Source organism: Lipotes vexillifer, unplaced genomic scaffold (assembly GCF_000442215.2).
Source record: "Lipotes vexillifer unplaced genomic scaffold, Lipotes_vexillifer_v1.1 scaffold308, whole genome shotgun sequence".
Classification (NCBI taxonomy): domain Eukaryota; kingdom Metazoa; phylum Chordata; class Mammalia; order Artiodactyla; family Lipotidae; genus Lipotes; species Lipotes vexillifer.
Genome location: NW_006792985.1, coordinates 3,239,381 through 3,254,602, shown reverse-complemented (window position 1 = coordinate 3,254,602; position 15,222 = coordinate 3,239,381). Strand labels below are relative to the sequence as shown.

The window sequence follows — 15,222 nt, the reverse complement described above, 5'->3', positions numbered from 1 at the left end:
CAGGGGCGGAGCCGGGGCCAGGACAGGGGGCTTGGGCGGGGCCGAACTCGACTTGGGAGGCCCCGTCGGCTCGCCGCTCTGGTCCCGCGCCCCGGCCTTCGTGCATCTCCTTGCAGCGGTCTGTACCTGGGTGGAAGGCTGAGGTGCAGGCAGTCATGGCGCTGCGTGCTGCCGTGTTCGACCTGGACGGGGTCCTGGCGCTGCCCTCGCTCGCCAGCTCCTGGGACCGTGCGGAGGAGGAGCTGGCGCTGCCCAGGTAAGGGGACCCGGGCCGCTGCCCGCACTCAGAAGCCTGCGCGGGTGTGTCCGGGCGGCAGGGGCGCGACCCCTGGGAGAAGTTGCCTTTCGGGACGCCCAGCTCTGGTTTCAGGTTGCTGTAGGGCGAGAGCGCCAGGTGAAAGGTTAAAACAATTACTCGACCCTAAAGTACCAGTGTGTGTAACTAGATCCACTGTCTTTCTGAATGCTGATTATTTAAATCTCTCTAAGGACTCCAAAATTGACCTTTATATTGAAAGCTTTTCTGTTTTTGTGTGTGGTACGCGGGCCTCTCACTGTTGTGGCCTCTCCCGTTGCGGAGCACAGGCTCCGGACGCGCAGGCTCCGGACGCGCAGGCTCCGGACGCGCAGGCTCAGCGGCCGTGGCTCACGGGCCCAGCCGCTCCGCGGCATGTGGGATCTTCCCGGACCGCGGCACGAGCCCGTGTCCCCTGAATCTGCAGGCGGACCCTCAACCACTGCGCCACCAGGGAAGCCCCTGCAGCATTAGTATAAGAAGGCTGTACAAAGGGGTAATCATAGTTCACATTTATTCCTTCTAAACTTCATTTCACAAGAGACTGGGATGGACGTATTCTGGGTTGGCATACAATACCTGGAGCATGATATTTTATTCTAGAAATACATTTTGCTTTGACAAAGAAGAGTGTGACTAGAGGCTCATGGTCAGGATAGTGACAGACCTGTAACTATATGTACAGAATCTAGAAAAGAAGGGCAACAAAGCTATTACTTTACTAGATATGACAACCAAAACGAATACAGAGGATCCAAATATTTCATGAAGAATCTTTTGGCATCTCTCTCTCTCTCTCTCTCTCTCAAGGGTCTGTGGCCGCTGGCTCTTTCTCAGGCCCCGCTTCTCTCCGGGCCGAAGTGAGATTCTAGCCCCGGGTCCAGGCGCCGGGAGGCGGTGGGGATGGAGCCCAGGCCGCCGTGGGTGCGGGTACATCAAGGGAGGCCCGGTGGGACGAAACGCCGGCGGCACCAGGACAAGGGGTTGGAGCGGAGGTGGGGCGTGGTCAAATCCGGGACAGGGGGCAAGGCGGAGGCCAGGGCAAAGGGGTGAGGGGGGCCAGGGCAAGGGGGGGAGGGGGGTCGGGGCCAGAACAGGAGGCGGGGCGGGTGTGGGGCGTGGTCAAGTCCGGTACAGGGGGCGAGGCGGAGGCCAGGGCAGGGGGTTGGGGGCGCCGGGGCCAGAACAGGGGGCGGGGCTGAGGCCGGGGCAGGGGCGGAGCCGGGGCCAGGACAGGGGGCTTGGGCGGGGCCGAACTCGACTTGGGAGGCCCCGTCGGCTCGCCGCTCTGGTCCCGCGCCCCGGCCTTCGTGCATCTCCTTGCAGCGGTCTGTACCTGGGTGGAAGGCTGAGGTGCAGGCAGTCATGGCGCTGCGTGCTGCCGTGTTCGACCTGGACGGGGTCCTGGCGCTGCCCTCGCTCGCCAGCTCCTGGGACCGTGCGGAGGAGGAGCTGGCGCTGCCCAGGTAAGGGGACCCGGGCCGCTGCCCGCACTCAGAAGCCTGCGCGGGTGTGTCCGGGCGGCAGGGGCGCGACCCCTGGGAGAAGTTGCCTTTCGGGACGCCCAGCTCTGGTTTCAGGTTGCTGTAGGGCGAGAGCGCCAGGTGAAAGGTTAAAACAATTACTCGACCCTAAAGTACCAGTGTGTGTAACTAGATCCACTGTCTTTCTGAATGCTGATTATTTAAATCTCTCTAAGGACTCCAAAATTGACCTTTATATTGAAAGCTTTTCTGTTTTTGTGTGTGGTACGCGGGCCTCTCACTGTTGTGGCCTCTCCCGTTGCGGAGCACAGGCTCCGGACGCGCAGGCTCCGGACGCGCAGGCTCAGCGGCCGTGGCTCACGGGCCCAGCCGCTCCGCGGCATGTGGGATCTTCCCGGACCGCGGCACGAGCCCGTGTCCCCTGAATCTGCAGGCGGACCCTCAACCACTGCGCCACCAGGGAAGCCCCTGACCTAAGCTCAGGTTTCTAGAGAAAAAAGTCCTGTGCCCTGCACGTTATAGCAGCAAACCAGAAATGGCCCCAAAGCCTAAGCACTGGAAAATGGTAGACAAGGAAGCATCACCAGTAAACGTGACGTTCAGGAAGAGATTTCAGTGACATCAGAAAATATCTGTTATAATAAGTGCAAAAAAACTAATCCACCAGAGTGTACAACTATTTATACAACATGGAAACTATGGAAAAACTATTTTTCAACTATGGAAAAAAGCTACATGTTGAAAATGCCTGGAAGAAATATACCAAATACCAAATATACCAAAATATACCAAATATACCAAATATACCAAAATATCCCTCTGGCTGCACCAATTTACATTCCAGTCGGCGCTGTACAAAGGTTTCCCTTTCTCCACATCCTTGCCAAAACACATTATTGCTTGTCTTTTTGATAATAGCCATTCTAACAGATATGAAGTGATAGCTCACTATGGTTTTGATTGCATTTCCTGGAAGCTCTTTTAACCACGGTGTTGGTTTTTGGCCCATAAATTTTATTTTTTTTTGAACACATAAAAAGAGAGTAAGCTACAATATGAGATATGTTTGTACCTGTGACCTCGTCAATGTGGGAGTGAACATGACTTGTGAATATACAAGTCACAAGTATACTTGTGAGTGTACCAGTGAATATACTTGAGAGTATATTTGTGAGTACACAGGTCACAAGTGTACAAGTTTACAGATGTGGGAAATTTCAAAGAGCACTGGTCTCTGAGTCAGACCCAGGTTAAAATCTCAGTTCTAACACTTAGCGTTGGGTGACCTTGCTTAACCTGACTTAGTCAACTCAACTGAGACCTTAGTGTTAGTCTTAAAATAAGAAAACACCTCCCCCAGAAATTTTTGTGCTAGTTAGATTAGATGACATGTAAGGTGGGTGGGTAACTGTGTTCCTGATGCTTCTTTTTATTTATTAAAGTCTCATGCACATTCAGAGTGATTATTGGGCATATTTCGTTCATCTAGTGTGACACTGACTCACACATTCTCCCTGTGACCACGGTCACGATTGTTCCCAGAAGCCATAAACAGGTTATAGCAAACCTAGCTGACCCCAGGAGGTCAGAGTCCGTGACTTTGACCTTATTAGCCTATGGAGTCTGTGAACTAACCATGAAGGTGTGAATTCAGACAGTGAGCCTCAAGGGCCTACCTTGCACTGGGCATTTCCAGCTTGCTTGCTATCTGGTATAAAAACTCAGACATCCACAGATGCCATAGTTCAAAATGAAGGCAGTGCCACGAGAGGTACAGAGTTCTTAGTTGCTTCAAAGGAGGGAGAGATTAGGTCTGATCAGGGGGAATCAGGAAACAGAGGCAGACCCTGAGAAGACTGATAGGATGCTGATGAGGAGAGATGTGAAGGGAGGACTTTCCAGGTGAGCAAAGGCTGGGAGGTGGAAAGCAAGGAGAGTTCACAAAACACTGAATATTACAGCCTAGCCAGACAGGAGAGAAGGCATGAGAGGGAAGTGGGGCAGTTGGCTGGGCCTGCATTGTAGCAGCGCACGAAAGTCAGGCTGAGCATGTACCTAATTTGATAGCAGTTGACTCTGAGTTGAGTTGGGGTGGAGGTGTAGTAAAATAATTGTTACTCACCATCAGCTGCGGTGATGGATCAAGTACACTGGCAAGAGGAAAGAGGCCACTGCTCCCAGTTTAAGATTTGAGAGTTTGGCAGCTGGAGGGGGGAACGGTGTGGAGAGATGGTGAAGCCCGGTGGAGACTGGAACGGAAGCAGACGAGACCTTCTTGAGCTAGGAGTTTGCAGGGTCACTGGCATGGAAGACGAAGATAAGGATGAAGAATCCAGGCTGCAGGGCCCAGCGGAGGACAAAGGAAGCCTGTGAGGATGGTGTTGAAGCCGAGAGTGGATTAGGGGGTGAGGACCCAGACATCTGTCAATACCTGCCTGAGGACAAGGTGGTGCGGGGGCCAGTGGCTGTGCTGAACTCCAGCAGTGGAGAGATTGTTGAATACCTGGGGTGAAACAGAGAGATGCAGATTCCTCCAGCATCATACAGGGGAAGGAGGGAGAGGGAGCTCCAATCTCATCTGTGGTCCTCCAGAGCAGAGGCCGCTGAGGGTGTGCTTGCTGGAGATGGTGATGCCTTGGCAACTGAGGCTGACGTGATCTGGAGGAACCAGGATGGTTCCCTGAGATCCAGATCTGACATGTAGACAGTCATCGTGTGCTTCATTTAATACCTTCTCACCCAGCCTCGTGGACGGTCTGCCTGGCACCACTGGACTGACTGAACCCTTGGAATGATTAAAGTGTCCGTTTCTTTCAAAAATGTTTACCCTAGAACTTGAGGTGCTTGCCATATGCAATGCTCAGTGAACGTTTTCTGAGCATGAGAAACAAGTGACCAGCAAATACAGAAAGAGTATTTGAGAACCAGAACTTCCTACTCATATCCTGTGTGTTGTTTCAGGAAATATTTATTGAATGTTTCCAGGAGCTTCTGGGGCAGTTCCCAGATTTGGGGTTGCTCTTTGCACCTCTGGGCTTTTCTGTACTCTCTCAAGCATCTTTCCTCATTTTTAATTTTACATATGGGTTTTAATTTGACAACTGATAACAAAAATGCATTCTTCTTATGAAAATATTCAAATGAACAGAATAATGTAGAACAGGAAATGTTAAGTGCCTCTTCACCCTTCCTTGTTCCTTTCCCCATCCCAGATATCATCTTAGTTGATACATAGTTCATTTATCCAAAACCAACGGTTTAGTTTGTTTGTTTTCATAATTTTGGGGCAGTAAAATCCGACCTGTCTTCATGTGGTAGCAAGTCTGATCTGAACAAGCATGAGGCTATTTATTGCCATTATCTATCCTACTACTGTAAATAATCACACATCTCACTGTAAACATATTAATGAGTTTGATTATGAAGGCTGCTGCAGGCTCTCCTGGAGATGTTACTTAATGTGTGGTATATCTCCCATTTTACCTTTACAATCGGAAAAATTCTGACTTTTGAAACTCATGTAGTTCTGAGGTTTCAAATAAGGGATCGTCAGCCTGTCACTTACTTATATGAATTTACAGACACATTTACGCATAGATTGGTAGGTAGGTAGATTGGTAGACAGGTAGGTTAAAAAAAAACCCAATAGAATCATAGAACATGTATTGTTCTAGGTTTTAAGTTTTTTACGTAATCTTAACTATTTTATTTCATTTGACAGTTGGATATCTTTTGTGTCTATTTACATAGATCTACCTTGCTCTTTTTAACCACTCCTTAGTATTCCATAATATGGAAGAGGCATAATTTATTTAACCATTTTTCCCTGTTGGTGGACATTTATTTATTTGTTGGTTGTCACTTTTACAAATAATGTCACTGTAATTTTTTTGTAGGGTAGTTTTCTAAAAGTGGAGTTGCCAAGTAAAAGCGTATGTATTTACATTTCAAATATTGACAGATCCTGCCAAGCTGTTCAAAAAATGCTGTACCTGTCCCAACATTGCATGAGAAGGCCAGCCCAGATCCTCCCTGCAGAGGAGATGATTCTCTTAAACCTTTTTTTTTTTATAAATTTATTTCTTTATTTATTTTTGGCTGTGTTGGGTCTTAATTGCTGCGCACAGGCTTTCTCTAGTTGCAGCTAGCGGGGGCTATTCTTCATTGTGGTACAGAGGGTTCTCATTGCAGTGGCTTCTCTTGTTGCAGAGCACGGGCTCTAGGTGCAGTTGTGGCATACGGGTTTCAGTAGTTGTGGCTTGCAGGCTCTGGAGTGCAGGCTTAGTAGTTGTGGCTCACCAGCTTAGTTGCACCACGGCATGTAGGATCTTCCCGGACCAGGGCTCAAACCCGTGTCCCCTGCATTGGCAGGCGGATTCTTAACCACTGCGCCACCAGGGAAGTCCCAACCCTTTTAAACTTTTGCCAGTCAGATGAAGGAAAAACATTACCTTGTATCAGTCTGCATTTTCCTCTCCACTGTTCATTTTTGTTGGCCATTTGTATTTTTTCCTTTGGTGTTTACCTATTTATACCATTTGCCCATTTTTGTATTGGATTGTCACTTTCTTCTTGATTTCTAGGAATTCTTGATTTCTACCATGATGTTTTATGTTTTCTACTTACCATCTCTTCTGCTGATTCTTTTTTTCTCCCTTCTTTTTTCCATCTTTAGTTGGGTTGATCAAGTTCTTTTCTTCCAGCTTCCCTTGGGGAAACATCTTGTTTCTAGTCTTCTTACTGATACGTTTTGTTTCTTGTTCTCCTTAAGATTACTTTTGTTTTTTTAATATGCATATATAGTAACTCACACTATTAACATAATCTTTTCTGTCAGCAGACATGTTCATTGCTACCTGTGTTTTTCCTATCAATATAATGATGAATTTGTCTGGTGTTTGTCCTGGGCTCCTAGTACAGAGCTTCTAAAAACCCTTGGGATTTCCTGAGTGATCAGTGTGTCTTTGTTGTGCTAATGAGGTTACTCACTTGGTGGGAGGTTCTGCAGAGCTTCCTAATGGGGCCTGGTCACCAGAAAGACCGATCTCTGTGATTAGAGGTTTGAGACTTTGCACCTGCCAGAGCTCTAGGGAGGGGAGAATCCTGGGGATTTAGTTAGAACATGTAGCCAATGAGTTAATCAATCATGCCTAATGAAGCCCCAATAAAATCTCTGTACACTGAGGCTCAGTGGAGCTTCCTGGTTGGTGACCGCATCAATTTGCCAGGAGGATGATGTGCTCTGATTTCATGGGGAGATGGCCCAGATGCTCTGTGCGCCCTCACAGACCTTGCCTTCTCTGTATTCTTTAAAATAAAACTTAATAGTAAAACTTAAAAGTAAGTAACACTTTTCAGTGTTCTGTAAGTTGTTCTAGTGAATTTTCAGAACTGGAGGGTTGTGGAAACCCCCAAATTTGTAGCCAGATGGTCAGAAGTATGGGTGGCCTGGAGAACCCCTGAGACTGCAGCTGGTGTCTGACGTGAGGGCAGGTCTGTGGAAGACTTGCCTTTAACCTGTGGGGTCTGTGCTAACTCTGGACAGGTAGTGTCAGGATTGAATCGCAGTACACCCATCTGCTATTGGCCAGTTGCGGTGGAAACAGTAATAACATTCTGGCCCACACTGCCACAGCCAGGTTACTTAACCATCCTTCCTTCCAGCCTCTCATACTCACTCTCACCAGAATGTTCCCCAGGCAGGTAGATTACTTTGCTTCCAGTTTTATCATGAGACAAATCTGCTGCTTCCAGCTCCTTTGCCTAATACAGTTGACCCTTGACCAACACAAGTTTGAACTGCACAGGTCCACTAGTACATTGTTTTCGTTTGTTTGTTTGTTTTCAGTAGTGAATACTACAGTACCACACTATCTGAGGTTGGTCAAATCCAAGGATTTTGAGGAACCACATACTCAGAGGGCCAACTATGGGTTATACAGGGATTTTTGCAGAGGGTCAGTGCCCCTAAACCCCAGTGTTGTTCAAGGGTCAGCTGTACATTATTAGCTATGAATGTATGTATTCAGTAGGTGAAGAATCCCTTTGGGGGACAACAATTGAATTCTAGATATAATGGTTGAGTCTCAAGAGTTCAGTTGTGCAAAAATCACTAATAACGATTATAGTAAACAGTGTAAGATTAAATTTCATATACAAGTAATGTTTTCTGGATGATTGAGGAGGATACAAAATGTATGCAATATAATCTGATTTAAAATGATGGCTGGGAGGGAGAAAGAGGAGTATTGTTTAATGGGTGCAAAATTTTAGGTTGTAAAGATAGGAAGATGAAAAAGTTCTGGAGATGGATAGTGGTGATGGTTGCACAACAATGTACTTAATGGCACTGATCTGTATACTTAAAAGTGGTTAAAATGGTCAGTTTTAGGTCCATATTGTTTAATGTATCATTTCAAGCTTGGGTTTCTTTATTTATTTTCATTTTGGATGATCTGTCCATTGGTGAAAGTGGGGTGTTAAAGTCCCCTACTATGATTGTGTTACTGTTGATTTCCCTTATTATGGCTGCTAGCATTTGCCTTATGTATTGAGGTGCTCCTATATTGGATGCATAAATATTTACAATTGTTGTATCTTCTTCTTGGATTGATCCCTTCATCATTATGTAGTGTCCTTCTTTGTCTCCTGTAATAGTCTTTGTTTTAAAGTCTATTTTGTCTGATATGAGAATTGCTACTCCAGCTTTCTTTTGATTTCCATTTGCATAGAATATCTTTTTCTATCCCCTCACTTTCGGTCTGTATGTGTCCCTAGGTCTGAAGTGGGTCTCTTGTAGACAGCACATATATGGGTCTTGATTTTGTGTCCATTCAGCCAGTCTATGTCTTTTGGTTGGAACATTTAAACCATTTACATTTAAGGTAGTTATCAACATGTATGTTCCTATTACCATTTTCTTAATTGTTTTGGATTTATTATTGTAGGTCTTTTCCTTCTCTTGTGTTTCCTGCCTGGAGAAGTTCCTTTAGCATTTGTTGTAAAGCTGGTTTGGTGGTGCTGAATTCTCTTAGCTTTTGGTTGTCTGTAAAGCTTTTAATTTCTCTGTCAAATCTGAATGAGATCCTTGCTGGGTAGAGTAATCTTGGTTGTAGGTTTTTCCCTTTTATCACTTTAAATATGTCCTGCCACTCCCTTCTGGCTTGCAGAGTTTCTCCCGAAAGATCAGCTGTTAACCTTATGGGGATTCCCTTGTATGTTATTTGTTGCTTTTGCCTTGATGCTTTTAATACTTTTTCTTTGTATTTAATTTTTGATAGTTTGATTAATATGTCTTGGTGTGTTTCTCCTTGGATTTATCCTGTATGGGACTCTCTGCACTTCCTGGACTTGGCTGACTATTTCCTTTCCCATATTAGGGAAGTTTTCAACTATAATCTCTTCAAATATTTTCTCAGTCCCTTTTTTTTTCTCCTCTTCTTCTGAGACCCCTATAATTCAAATGTTGTTGCATTTAATGTTGTCCAGAGGTCTCTGAGACTGTCCTCAATTCTTTTCATTCTTTTTTCTTTATTCTGCTCTGCGGTAGTTATTTCCACAATTTTATCCTCCAGGTCACTTATCCGTTCTTCTGCCTCAGTTCTTCTGCTACTGATTCCTTCTAGAGAATTTTTAATTTCATTTATTGTGTCGTTCATCATTGTTTGTTTGCTCTTTAGTTCTTCTAGGTCCTTGTTAAACATTTCTTGTATTTTCTCCATTTTATTTCCAAGATTTTGGATCATCTTTACTATCATTACTCTGAATTCTTTTTCAGGTAGACTGCCTATTTCCTCTTCATTTGTTTGGTCTGGTGGGTTTTTACCTTGCTCCTTCATCTGCTGTGTGTTTCTCTGTCTTCCCATTTTGCTTAACTTACTGTGTTCGGGGTCTCCTTTTCACAGGCTGCAGGTTCATAGTTCCTGTTGTTTTTGGTGTCTTCCCCCAGTGGGTAAGGCTGATTCAGTGGGTTGCATAGGCTTCCTGGTGGAGGGCCCTGGTGCCTGTGTTCTGGTGGATGAGGCTGGATCTTGTCTTTCTGGTGGGCAGGTCCACGTCTGGTGGTGTGTTTTGGGGTGTCTGTGACCTTATTATGATTTTAGGCAGCCTCTCTGCTAATGGGTGGGGTTGTGTCCCTGTCTTGCTAGTTGTGTGACATAGGGTGTCCAGCACTGTAGCTTGCTGGTCATTGACAGGAGCTGGGTGTTAGCGTTGAGATGGAGATCTCTGGGAGAGCTTTCACTGTTTGATATTACATGGGCCAGGAGGTCTCTGGTGGAGTAATGTCCTGAACTCGGCTCTCCCACCTCAGAGGCTCAGGCCTGACACCCAGCCGGAGCACCAAGACCCTGTCAGCCACACGGCTCAGAAGAAAAGGGAGGAAAAAAAAAAAAAAAAGAAAGACAGAAAGAAAAATAAAATAAAATAAATAAAGTTATTAAAATAAAAAATAAAAATTATTAAAAAGAAAAAAGTAGTAAAACAAAAACAGGAGAGCAACCAAACCAAAAAAACAAATCCACCAGTGATAACAAGTGCTAAAAACTATCCAAAAAAAAAAAAAAAAAAACCCCCACAACAACAAGAAAAATGGGCAGACAGAACACCCTAGGACAAAGCAAAGTTATACAGACAGTATCACCCAAAGAAGCATACACGTACACACTCAGAAAAAGAGAAAAAGGAAAGAAATATATATATCTGTATATTTTTTAAAAAAGCAGAAGAGCAACCAAATCAATAAACAAATCTACCAATGATAATAAACTCTAAATACTAAACTAAGATAAACATAAAACCAGAAAAAAAATTAGGTGCAGAAAGCAAACCCCAAGTCTACAGTTGCTCCCAAAGTCCACCTCCTCGATTTGGGATGATTCGTTGTCTATTCATGTATTCCACAGATGCAGGGTGCATCAAGTTGATTGTGGAGATTTAATCCGCTGCTCCTGAGGCTGCTGGGAGAGATTCCCCTCTCTCTTCTTTGTTCTCACAGCTCCCGGGGCTCAGTTTTGGATTTGGCCCCGCCTCTGCGTGTAGGTCGCCTGAGGGCAGCTGTTCTGCACCCAGACAGGACGGGGTTAAAGGAGCAGCTGATTTGGGGGCTCTGGCTCACTGAGGCCAGGGGCAGGGAGGGGTGTGGAATGCGGGGTGAGCCTGCAGCGGCAGAGGCTGGAGTAATGTTGCAACAGCCTGAGGCATGCCGTGTGTTCGGGAGGTGTGGATAGTGAGCTGTGCTCGCACACAGGCTTCTTGGTGGCGGCAGCAGCAGCCTTAGCGTCTCATGACCGTCTCTGGGGTCCGTGCTTTTAGCCGCGGCTCGCGCCCGTCTCTGGCCCTCGTTTAGGCGGTGCTCTGAATCCCCTCTCCTCACACCCCACGAAACAATGGTCTCTTACCTCTTCGGCAGCTCCAGACATTTTCCCGGGCTCCCTCCCGTCCAGCCGTGGCGCACTAACCCCCTGCAGGCTGTGTTCACGCCGCCACCCCCAGTCCTCTCCCTGCGCTCCCCGCCGAGCCTCAGCTCCCGGCCCCGCCCGCCCCAGCGAGTGAGCAGACAAGCCTCTCGGGCTGGTGAGTGCCGGTCGGCCCTGGTCCTCTGTGCGGGAATCTCTCCGCTTTGCCCTCTGCACCCCTGTTGCTGTGCTCTCCCCCGCGGCTCTGGAGCTTCCCCACTCCGCCACCCGCAGCCTCCGCCCGCGAAGGGGCTTCTGTGTGGAAACCTTTCCTCCTTCACAGCTCCCTCCCACTGGTGTAGGTCCTGTCCGTATTCTTTTGTCTCTGTTTTTTCTTTTTCTTTTCCCTACCCAGGTACGTGGGGAGTTTCTTGCCTTTTGGGAAGTCTGAGGTCTGCTAGCGTTCAGTAGGTGTTCTGTAGGAGTTGTTCCACATGTCGATGTATTTCTGATGTATTTTTGGGGAGGAAGGTGATCTCCATGTCTTACTCCTCCGTGAAGGTCCCTGGGGGAGTTTCTTGCCTTTTGAGAGGTCTGAGGTCTTCTGCCAGCATTCAGTAGGTGTTCTGTAGGAGTTGTTCCACGTGTAGATGTATTTCTGATGTATTTGTGGGGAGGAAGATGATCTGCACGTCTTACTCCTCTGCCATCTTGAAGGTCCCCCACTAATCTCTTTCAAGGGTTTTAATTTCTCTTAATTTTGTAGTTTTTAGTGTAGAGGTCTTAAACCTCTTTCATTAGATTTATTTTTGTTTTTTAATTTTAAGGCAAATGATATTTTAAAAAAATTTCATTTCCAATTGTTTGTTATCATTTCTTTTAAACAGTCTCTTTCCTGTCCTCAAGATTTTTATTTTGATCTATTTTTAAGTTGACTAGAAGTCTTTCTTGAATTTTTTTTCCAGGAAAGGCATGATAGCAAACAATTGTATTAGTTTTACCTGTCTGAAAGTGGTTTGTGTGGTTCTCAGCTTATCAATAATCAATGTTGTGGTCGGACCAGCCCTTGTGTTTCTTACTGTGACTGCAAGATGCCCTTCAGGAGTAGTCATCAGAGAAAAAAAGTAAAGGTTTGTTACTTACAAGACCTGGAAATTACACAGCACTCCTAGGGTCACACAGTGAGGACGTGAGGAGAAAGAGAGCGAGCACATGGGCCCGAATTATGCTTTAACTGGGGATCATGGTGGGGACCACCGTGGTTTTGTGGGCTCACTCTTTATTGGTGAATTTAAAACAAGAGCGGGAATTTAAAGCATGGGAAGAGAAAAAACCAAATGACCCAACTGGTCAGTTATTGAAATCATCCAAGATCTCTAAAACAAAGGAGCCTCACTGGACGTAAAGTAAGTTGTCTGTGGATAGATTTGGGGGGTATTGTTTCTTGTTATCTTTTTATCTCAGTGTCTCCTGAGTATTACTCCACAATCTTCTTACATTTAAAGTTGCAGAATAGAAGGCTGTTATCAGTCTGAATTGTTTTTCTTTTGTGTATAATCTGTTTTTCTACACAAAACGTTGTCTGTTATACTTTCTTATCCCAGGAATTGAAACATTTCCCTACCCTATGCCTGCTGTGATTCTTTTTTCATTAATTTTGCCTGGTGTTCGGCGAACACTTTTGATTTGAGAGCTCAGATTTTTCTTCAGCCCAGAGACATCTTCTCCCCTTATTCCTTTGACTATTGCTTCTCTGATCTTTCCTTCTGTGATTTTTCTTGTTTATTGAAGGAATTTGACCTCCATAGGTCTTATCTTTTTGCACATTAATTTTAATTGCTTCATCATTTTACTCTTTGTTCTTGCAAAATTTGGTGGGTCTTTTGATTCACTAATTTCATTTTCTGTAATAGCCATTTTACTGTTCACTGCTTTTATTAACCTTAAAATTTGAAAGTCATGCTTTCCAATGCCAACAACTTATCTCAAATTGCTTCCTTTTTAAAAAATACTGCCTGCTTCTGTCCTATAGAGTCATTGACATCTCCTTCCTCTAGAGCTGTATTCTTCCTTCACTTCCCTTCTTTTATCAGCCCCTAATCTTCAGGCAGAAAAAACATTTTCCCTTTGCTTTTCCATCTCACTCACCCACTGTGTAATAGTTATTTGTTTATATGTTGCCTCCCTTGTTCTCCTGTGAGCTCCCTAAGAATAGATCCAAATTTTTCCATTTTTATATCACGGCATCTGGCACAATGCCTTGATGCCTTCGGTCCTCCGTGCAAGATTGTTGAGTTGAACCGTATATTGCTCTTTGAAATTGGACGGCAGCTGGGGAAGGGCACAAGGGATCTTTTCGAGGTGATGGAAATGCTCTAAAACTGCAACGTGGTGATATTTGCACACCTCTATAAAATTACTACAAGTCATTGAATCGTACACTGAGAACATGTGAATTGGGTGTTATGTAAGTATAATTTAACAGTGCTGTTTTTTAAAAAAGATAACTGATGGCAAAGATGTGCCAAAGCCACTGCTGATGCTGGAAAATTGAGCAAGGCTACAAATAGTAGGGATATATATTTTTTTAATGTTTTGTCTAAAGTTGATTATTGTTACCTGTAACAGGGTTAGTCAGGTAAAAGGTTGTTGACTTTTATCAGATATGAAACTCCCAGATATTTGTTCTCTTAACATGGGAATGATAAATACTTTTAACTGGGGTGCCAATTCCAGCCCACTGTAAATATTTGCCTGGGACACCGTACTAAGAAGGATCATAAATCAGTGTCTGGATGCAGTGGTATATGATGTGGTGATGGGTTATTAAAGTCAGCCAGGGATTCAGAGTTGTGCGTGCATGCCAGGTACGTGCCATCCATTATCTGGCTGATGTCACCCAGCCAGCCATGCTGGGGTAGCTCAGCCACCACTGGGTGTGGGAAATGATCAAGAAAGTGGAATGGGACCTTATGTTTTGTAATGTAGGGAAGTGAGAGGGCAATGAGCTGCTCTCTCTGTGTCTGCTACTCCTCGGGACCACATATAAGAGATGGATATGAATTGAGGTGTATTAATCACCTAGGGTTACCATAACGAAGGACCACAGACTGGGTGGCTTCAACAACAGTTCCAGAGGCTAGAAGTCCAAAATCAAGGTGTATGTCCCCTACCTGCCATTGTGATGAAGTCATTTGAACGTTCCTGATGTTTCTTTGTGTCTTGCAGAGGCTTTCTAAATGGAGCTTTCATGAAAGGAGGCCCAGATGGTTCCAGTGCCCGCATGATGAAGGGAGAGATCACATTTTCCCAGGTGTGGCGATACCTCATAGACCCCCCTTGCAAAGGTGTTCTGTAACTACACACCCATCTCCCCTGCTGACTGTAAGCTCCGTGAGGGCAGGGCCATGTCTGCCTCACCCGTTTACCTCTTATAACACTTAACTCACAAGACTGGGCTGGAGACATTTCAGATTGTTTATTGTCTCTTTGATCCAAGCAGAGGGCCACACCCCAGTGATTAGGAAATTTCCAAGCCCTTGAAGATCTATGCCAGGGAATTACAGCAGCTAGAGTAGGTTTTTTTTTTCCCCCTTTAGCTGTGGTTAAATACACATCACATAAAATTTACCACCTTGATCATTTTTAAGTATACAATTCGGTAGTGTTAAGTATATTCACGCTGGGTAACCAACACCACCGTCCATCTCCAGAACTCTTTTCATCTTGCAAAACTGAAACTCTATACCCATTAAACAGCAACTGCCCATTCCTCCTTTCCCCAACCCCTGGCAACCACTATTGAACTTCCTGCCTCTATTTAGCTACTATACATATCTTATATAACTGGAATCATGCAATATTTGTCCTCTAGTGACTGGCTTACTTTGCTTAGCATGATGTCTTCAAGGTTCATCCATATTGTAGCATGTGTCACAATTTCCTTTTTTAAGGATTAATGATATTCCATTGTATGGATAGACTACATTCTGTTTATCCATTCGTCTATCGATGGACATTTAGGTTACTTCCTCCTTTTGGTCACCAT

General features: G+C 45.2%; 1 protein-coding gene across 1 annotated transcript in view; it reads left to right on the top strand.

The window, feature by feature from the left end:
• Nucleotides 1-1,660: 1,660 nt before the first annotated feature.
• Nucleotides 1,661-15,222, top strand: part of EPHX2 (epoxide hydrolase 2) — a 57,840-nt gene continuing 44,278 nt past the window's right edge. The window contains exons 1-2 of the mRNA XM_007466164.1: nt 1,661-1,761; nt 14,403-14,487. Coding sequence (XP_007466226.1) covers nt 1,661-1,761; nt 14,403-14,487 — 186 coding nt within the window. The remainder of the gene's footprint in view (nt 1,762-14,402; nt 14,488-15,222) is intronic.